Source organism: Phasianus colchicus, chromosome 4 (assembly GCF_987193195.1).
Source record: "Phasianus colchicus chromosome 4, bPhaCol1.hap1.1, whole genome shotgun sequence".
Taxonomy (NCBI): Eukaryota; Metazoa; Chordata; class Aves; order Galliformes; family Phasianidae; genus Phasianus; species Phasianus colchicus.
In genome coordinates this window covers 25,529,826-25,537,605 of record NC_143439.1, presented here as the reverse complement: position 1 = coordinate 25,537,605, position 7,780 = coordinate 25,529,826, and the positions used below count along the sequence as shown (strand labels likewise).

The window sequence follows — 7,780 nt, the reverse complement described above, 5'->3', positions numbered from 1 at the left end:
GCTGCGTCGGCCTGTCTCTGTAAGGGAGGTGCTCCAGACCTCTATGTTCATATCTGTGGCCCTCCTCTGGACTCTGTCCAGGAGCTCCACACCTCTCTTTTGTGTACTGGGGGCCTCAGAGCTGGATGCAGTACTCCAGATGGAGCCTCACGAGGGCAGAGTAGAGAGGGAGAGGGCCCTTAGAGGGCCTCTCAGCCAGTTCTTCACAGGCCGCCTCATGCACTCACTGGCTGATCTGGTTTGCCCTTTGCTAGCCAGAGATCACACTCCAGTCACTGGCACCACAGGCACAGGGACTGTCCGCCATTAAGTGCACACAGAGCACAAGCACACACAGGCACACAGCCAGGAGAGAGTTAAGATTTATTCAAAATTCCAAAATCCTTGAGTTGGGAGCAGCCATCTGCAGGGAGCTGCCTGGTGCCAGCAGCCTCGTGACTCTTCCTCCTGCTGTTCCTTGATGCAGCTGCAGGTGAAAGCCCTGCTCAGAGCCCAGAGTGCCATCCTGGCAAAGGTGGACCATCAGCATCATTGGCATCTAGAATGACATGAGAAGTGACATCAGCTTTAGCACCATCATCTGCTGTCTGGTTTGCTTCCAGGAATGTGAAGGGATGGTCCTCAAGTTGACAGAGGCTGTCTCCCTTCCCTGAGGCTCTGCACTCTCTGACACGCCCTGGCAGCCAGCTTGCTACAGCAGTGCTCAGCTTGCAAGGCTTCACCCCACCATGCACGCACTGGACCCTGCCTCCATTTCAACACCGTGGCCAGCCATGTGTGCCTTCCTTACCTGGTGCTGTTGGGTTTGCAGCCACACCAGAAGCCAAAGGCTTGGCCTCTGCCTCACCAGATTGGGCTCTAGACATGCTTGCTGTGATGTTGGCTGCCTCTGCTGCTGTTTTACTTAGGGCTGTCTTCTCAATTGTCCCGTAGAAAAAAAGCACGGGCTTGTGGTCTCCCAAGTCACCTGGCAGTGAGGTGGGGCTAGGTGCATGGTGCCCCCCACGCCTGGTATGTGTGGCCGCAGAGGAAGCTGGACGATAGGCCTCTGCCTCGCCAGATGATGTTTTCTCATTGGAACTTTTGCTGCCTCTCCAGTATCTCTCTCAGGGTTATCCTCCAACTCTTCCTGACATCCCTCTGAACAACGTAGTTGCATTTGCAAAGACTGCAGGACAGGTACACGTGCACTCTCACAAGGGAGAGTGGCCTATAGCGCATGTATCTGGCATCCAGCATATTTGGAGAAATGCCAGCCTCTTGGGCACCATCATCTGCTGCTGCCTGTTGTGCTGCGAGGGAACATGAGGTAGAAGCCCCATCATCGTCTCTTCTGTCCTCCTGAGCACTGGGACCTGGTCCCTTATCTGCGGGACCACTCTCAGCCTCGGGAGCCAGCACCCGGGCAGTTCTTCTTCTTGTTCTCAGATTGCGGGTGGGTGCGCCTTGCTGTGGACCTGCCGGTTTCTGGCTGGGTTTTGGTCTTGCAGCTACTGGATGTCCACGATATGCCAACGTGAGTGACTTTTGTGTGGCATGTGCAGGTTGGAGTGGGGGTGCAGGAACAAAGAGAGATGCTCCAGAAGTTGACTGAGGCTGTCTCCCTTCCTTGGAGACACTGCTGCGGGCCAGTGCCTCCCCGAGCTCCAGCTCGTCCTCCTGCAAGAGAAATGGAGGAGAAAAGCTAAGTTAGCGGGACCCTGTCTTTTCACACTGCACGTGTACCTGCTGGAAAGGCTTCCAGAAGGCCCTGCAGAGAGCCTCAAGAGTAGCATTGAGCCCGCGGTCACAGCTGCCCTGCTTCCTAGAGCTGCACGGGCTTAGTACTGTTCCCCACGTAGCACACCTACACACAAGCTGCCCCCTCTCAGCAGTCGCTGACGCATCCTGGCAGCCGGCCCACTACACCAGGGCTCATCTTGGCAGACTTCACTCCACCACACACGCTTCAGAACCTGCCTCCATTTCATGCCTATTGCCAACCACATGTGCCTTACTCACCTTGTGCTGAAGGCGCACAACCACAGCAGAAGCTGGAGGCTGGGCCTCTGCCTCGCCAGATGGTGTTCTCGATGGGACTTCAGCTGCCTCTGCTGCAGCATCTCTCTCAGGGGTGTCTTTCCTCTCTTCCTGTATGTCCACCAGAACAACGTTGCGGGAAGCGCAAAGTAGGCAGGGCAAGAACAAGTGCCGTCTCACCCAGGAGCGTACCCTCTCTTCAACATCCTTGGAAGCCGGCATGCCCCCAGAAATGCCCGCAGCTTTGGCACCATCATCTGCTGCCTTTTGTGCTGTGAGGGAACGTGCGGTAGAAGCCCCATCAGCATCTCTTATGCCCTCTTGAGCACTGGGATCTGCTAGCATCTCATCTGCGGGGCCACTCCCAGCCTCGGGGACCAGCACTGGAGCACTTGTTCTTAGTGTTCCCACAGTGCAGGTGGGTGCGCCTTGCTGTGGACCTGCCGGTTTCTGGCAGCGTTTTGGTCTTGCAGCTACTGGTTTCTGGCACATTTTTGGCGTTGCAGCTACTGGACGCCTAAGATATGCCAACGTCAGCGACTTGGTTGTTTTATGTGCTGGTTGGAGGGAGGACGTAGGGACTAGCATATCTGCGTCCCAGCTCTCGGCCCTCGCTGCCATATCCTGCTGCTGAGCATTGCCTGGAGGACATGGAACAAGCGCAGGCAGTCTGCAAGCTGTCGATCCCACGGCATGGTGACTGCTTCTTGGGGAATGCATGGAGGTTGGTGCTTGCAGAGTGGGCAATTTGTGAACTTCTGCACGTGCAGAAGATGCACGCTGGGATGCACCTGCCACTGGCATTGCCTGCCTTGGCAAAGGTTGCTGTCTGCCCTCCCTGGAGTCACTGCTGTGGGGCGGTGCCTGCCTGAGCTTCTTCCTGTCCGCCTGCAAGAGAAACAGAGGAGAAATGCTAAGTTAGAGGGGTCCTTTCCCTTTGTGCTCCACCTGTCCATACTGGAAGGCTCTCACGAGGCCCTGCGGGGAGCCCTGAGGGCAGCGCTCAGCCCTGTGGCCTCTGCTGCCCTGCTCCCTGACCTCAGGAAGATATTCTGCCCGGTTTCCCCCGGGCTCCCTACCTGTGCACTGTGACTCCCAGAGGCACGAGCGCTCTCCAGGTGGCGTAGTGGCGGCAGATGAACCTCACGGAGGGATGATTCTTGGTTCCAGCTGCCTGGCGGCACTGCTTGCTGTGGCCTGCGGCCCACCTGTGGAAGGAAGGAGGTGTGTGGGATGCAGCTGGCTGCATTGCTACCAGCGTCTCCAGAAGTGTCCCCCGACACTCCTGACCCCCATTAGGAGGCAGCTCCTGGACACAAACAGCCCAGCTGAGCTCAGTGTGCTGCTGGACACAGCACTGCTGGGCCTGCATGCGCCTAGGCCGGCCTAGGAGCTGGCATATCCCCAGGAAATGCTCCGGGGCAGGAGGAGAGGTGCACTGGCCAGAGGCGCTCAGGGCCAGCCATGTCACCCAGCTACTCCGTTCCACACTATGGCTCTTTTGGTGCCATGTTGTCCCTCTCCTTCCCACCATGTCCCGTACCTGGTGGCGTTCCCGTATGCTCGGCAGCCCTTTGTCGAGCTGAGAACGGTTCTTCTTCTCCTGTCCCTTGGACATCTCTGTCTCCTCTCTCGGAAACACAAGCACGCAGGGGAGCTGATACCTCCTCACAGAGCTGCTCTCCTGAGAGTGAGCAGCATGGGGACTCCGGACCCTAAAGGCACAGTGACGCCCCCCATGTCACAATGGCCTGTGGGCGTGGTTGCTCCCCACATCACAAAGCCCTGTCTGTTGCCATGGAGGCCCCACACCCCTCTGCTGGCCGCCACCACAAAGTCTGGTGCTGAAACAGGCTGCTCAGAGAGGTTGGAGGATGCCCCATCCCTAGAGATGTTCAAGGCCAGATTGGATGGGGCCCTGGGCAGCCTGGTCTAGTATTAAATGGGGAGGCTGGTGGCCCTCCACGTGGAAGGGGGTTTGGAGATTCGTGATCCTTGAGGTCCCCTCCAACCCTGGCCATTCTGTGATTCCGTGATACAGCCAAGTGCAGGCCAGGAGTTGCCTCTGGGCTCCCCTCCGCACAGAATGACAGAATCAGAGGATCATCGGGGCTGGAAGGGAGCTCTGGAGATCACCTAGTTCAATCCCCTTGCTACAGCAGGATCCCTACGCTAGGTTGCCTGGGAAAGCATCCAGGCAGGTTTTGAATGTCTCCAGAGAAGGAGTCTCTACAACCTCTCTGGGCAGCTTGTTCCAGTGCTGGGCACCATCAAAAAGAGCTTGGCCTCATCCTCTTGATTCCCGCCCTTTGCATATTTAGAATCATCGAATCATTATGGTTGGAAAAGACCTTTCAGATCATCAAGTCCAGCTGTCAATCCATCAACACCATGCCCACTAAACCATGTCCCTATGTTGCCACATCTGCACCTTAACTGAACACCTCCAGGGACCGTCACTCCATCACCCCTCTGTGCCGCCTGTTCCAAAGCTGGATTGCTCTATTGGAAAGGAAATTTTTCCTAATATCCAACCGGGTGCAACCTCTCATCCTATCGCCATTTACCTGGGAGCAGAGATTGGCCCCCACCTCGCTACGACCTGCTTTCAAGTAGTTGTAAAGAGCAACAGGGTCTCTCCCCTGAGCCTCCTTTTCTCCCAACTGAACAATCCCAGTCCGCAGAATCACAGAATCATTTGAGTTGGAAGGGACCCTTAATGGTCATCTGATGCAACCACTCTGCAGTGAGCAGGGACATCTCCAGGTGGATCAAGGGGCTCACAGCCTGGTCCAGCCTGACCTTCAGTGCCCCCAGCAACAGGGCTTCCACCACCTCCCTGGGCAACCTGTTCCAGGGCTTCACACCTCCCTCATAATAAACCTTTTCTTATATCCACACTAATTGTCCCCTGTTTTAGTTTGGTACCTTTACCCCTTGTCCTGTCACAAAACAGCCTGCAAAGGAGTTTGTCCCTCCTTATACCCCCCGTTTAGATACTGAAAGGCCACTCTCAGGTCTCCCTGGAGCCTCCTCTTCTGCAGGCTGAGCAGCCCCCCCTCTCTCAGCCTGCCTTCATCGGAGAAGTGCTCCATTCCTTGGATCATTTTTGTGGCCCTCTTCTGGATGCGCTCCAGCAGGCCATCTCTCCCTGAGGAATCGACATCTGGACGTTTTACTCTGGGTGAAGTCTCACCAGCACAGAGTAGAGGGGCAGGATCACCTCCCTCTCCCTGCTCACCACGCTTCTTTTGATGCAGCCCACGATATGGTTGGCTTTCAGGGCTGCGAGGGCACATTGCTGGCTCCTGTCCAGCTTACCATCAACCAGAACCCGCAGGTCCTTTTTGCAGGGCTGCGCCTGTGTCCTTACGTTCCCCAGCTTGTACTGATAGCAGGGATTGCCACAAATCAGGTGCAAGACCTTGAGCTTGGCTCTGCTGAACCTCAGGAGGCTCTCCTGAGCCCACTGCTCGAGTCTGTCTAGGTCTCTCTGCATCGCATCCCATCGCTCAGGTGTGTCAGCCTCACCCCGCAGCTTGGTGTCACCTGCAAACTTGCTGAGAGTGCACTCGATTTCACTGCCCGTGTCCTGGATGAAGATACTGAAGACCATCAGTCCCAGTGTTGACTCCCTGAAGGACATCACTGATCTCTATCCAGACACTGAGCCACTGACCACCACTTTCTGAGTACGATCTCGCAACCAGTTCCTCATTCATCCAACAGTCCACTCCTCAAATCCGTATCTTTCCAGTCTTGAGAGGATGTTGTGCGGGACTAAGGCCTCATGAAGTCTGGATAGATGACATCAGTGCCTCTTCCCTTGTCCACCAACGCAACTGAGCCATCAAAGAAGGGCACTAGGTTGGTCAGGCAGGACCTCCCCATGATGGAGCCTTGCTGGTTGTCCCTTGTCACCTTCCTCTCCTCCACGTGCCTTAGCGTAGCTTCCCAGAGAATCTACTCCATGATCTTCCCTGGCACAGACATGAGGCTGACAGGTTTGTAGTTCCCTATCTCATCCTTTCTACATTTCTTAGAAACAGGTGTAACATTGCCTTTATTGCAGTCACCAGGGACGTCACCAGACCACCATGACTTTTCAAATATTGTCGAGACTGGATTGGCGACTACGCCCGCCAGTTCCCTCAGGACTCCCATCGGGACCCACAGATTTATGAACGTTCAGGTTCTTCGAGCGGTCCCTCCCCTTACAGCTGGAGAGACATTGCTCCACCAGACCCCACTTTCCGATCCATTAGCTTGAGGACTGCGTGAAGGGCAATTGCCAGTGAACTCTTAGGCAAAACTTTGGTGAATACCGCAGCCTTCCCATCATCGTTTGTTACCAGCCTTCTTGCATTGCTCATGAGGGTGGTCCACCTCCTTGGACTTTCCAGGTCTACATACAGGTGGAAGCTCTTTTCTTCATTGCACCTCTTGCCAAGTGCAGTTCCAGCTGGGCCTTGGCCTTGCTGACCCTGTCCCTACACAGCCTAGCAGTATCCCTACACTCCTGCCAGATTACCTGTCCCTGCTTCCCTGCCTGTGCATTTTCTTCTCACTCTCCAGCTGGAGCAGCAGGTCTCGGTTCAGCCATGCCTGTCTCTTGCCTTCAACATCAGACCTGCATTGACTCATTCGCACCAGTGCCTTACATGGGGAAAGAAAGCCCTATCTCTTACTGCCTGGGAAATGAGGGTGACTGGGGGCTTCCAGGGGGAAAAAGAGCACTCAAGTTAACATGTGTTCATCTAGGTCTCGGGGTTCATGGGAGAGATAGCCCAATATGCCCACTGGTAGCAACCCGTAGGAAAGTCTGCTGCTGCCCTGGGGCCCTGGTAAGTGACGTTGCCAGAAGACTCATTGCCTAGTACAGCCACTTGCTTGTTATCCATTCTCGGTTTTTCATGTTGGCGGCAATGAGGTAGCAAAAAGAAGCCCCAGGGCAATCAAAAGGGACTTCAGAGCCCTGGGGTGATTGGGTAAATGATAACAGGGCACACTTGGTGTTCTCCTCTATCCTTTCAGTAGCAGGGAACAGTACCAATTTCTTTTCCATTTGACACAGCTGATCAAAATGCATCTCTGAGGCTGGTGTCACTGGCAGTCCTTGGTGTTTCTGAATAATGGGATGGTCTACAAAACAGCAGGTCTTGCAGCGTCTGATGGGATGCACCTTTCTCAGAGGAGGGAAAGGATTTTTGCACGAGTTGGCAGAACTGAGCCATAGAGCTTTAAACTAGATTTGAAGGAGAAAGTGATAAAACCAAGCTCATCAGTGATAATCTACAGGATGTCACACCTAAATTTGAAGGACCGCGTACTTTCTTACATTTCAGCACGTTCATGCAAATCCATACTTTGGATATGATCCCCCCCCTTTTTTTTTTTTTTTTTTTTTTTTTTTTAATGGCAGTAAAAGGAGGCTGAGACCTAAAAGCTCCTAAAATGCTGCATTAGAAAAAGTCAATCGACCGTTCAATTAAAGCTACTATTTCTCCCAACCAACCCTGATTGATAAGTTCTTACAAACATCTCAGTATGGCCACAAGGGTACAGAGCTGGCTCATGTCATCCTGCTGTCCACCAGGACCCCCAAGGCCCTCTCTGATGCTCTCCAGCAGGTCAGTCCCCAACCTGTACTGGTACATGGGCTTGTTCCTGCCCAGATGCAAGACTCCACACTTACCCTTGTGACTCCACACTTACCCACAAACTCTCAACTCGCTCCTCATCTGCCCCTGGACAGTACTCA

The 7,780-nt window shown here is 54.5% G+C and overlaps 1 protein-coding gene across 2 annotated transcripts; it reads right to left on the bottom strand.

Moving 5' to 3' along the window:
• Positions 1-367: 367 nt before the first annotated feature.
• Positions 368-3,709, bottom strand: LOC149918133 (uncharacterized). 2 transcript variants are annotated; one of them, XR_016465950.1, is made up of 5 exons: positions 3,563-3,709; positions 3,099-3,227; positions 2,002-2,907; positions 791-1,659; positions 368-538 (listed from the first exon to the last, which is right to left on the bottom strand). XR_016465950.1 is itself a non-coding variant. In XM_090138924.1 (4 exons), the coding sequence occupies exons 1-4, from the start codon at positions 3,635-3,637 to the stop codon at positions 1,072-1,074; spliced, it is 1,698 nt and encodes a 565-aa protein (XP_089995050.1). In that variant the 5' UTR covers positions 3,638-3,709; the 3' UTR covers positions 368-1,071. The 2 variants fall into 2 exon arrangements, 1 of the variants encoding a protein (XP_089995050.1); XM_090138924.1 differs by having other exon boundaries at positions 368-1,659.
• Between the last annotated feature and the right edge of the window lie 4,071 nt (positions 3,710-7,780).

Excerpts from the sequence above, each read along its gene's own strand:
- LOC149918133 (XM_090138924.1), bottom strand. The coding sequence starts at position 3,637 with ATGTCCAAGGGACAGGAGAAGAAGAACCGTTCTCAGCTCGACAAAGGG. Across the intron at positions 2,908-3,098 it reads CTGGGAGTCACAGTGCACAG|GCGGACAGGAAGAAGCTCAG; the intron begins GTAGGGAGCCCG and ends TTTCTCTTGCAG. Across the intron at positions 1,660-2,001 it reads TTGTGCGCCTTCAGCACAAG|GAGGACGAGCTGGAGCTCGG; the intron begins GTGAGTAAGGCA and ends TTTCTCTTGCAG.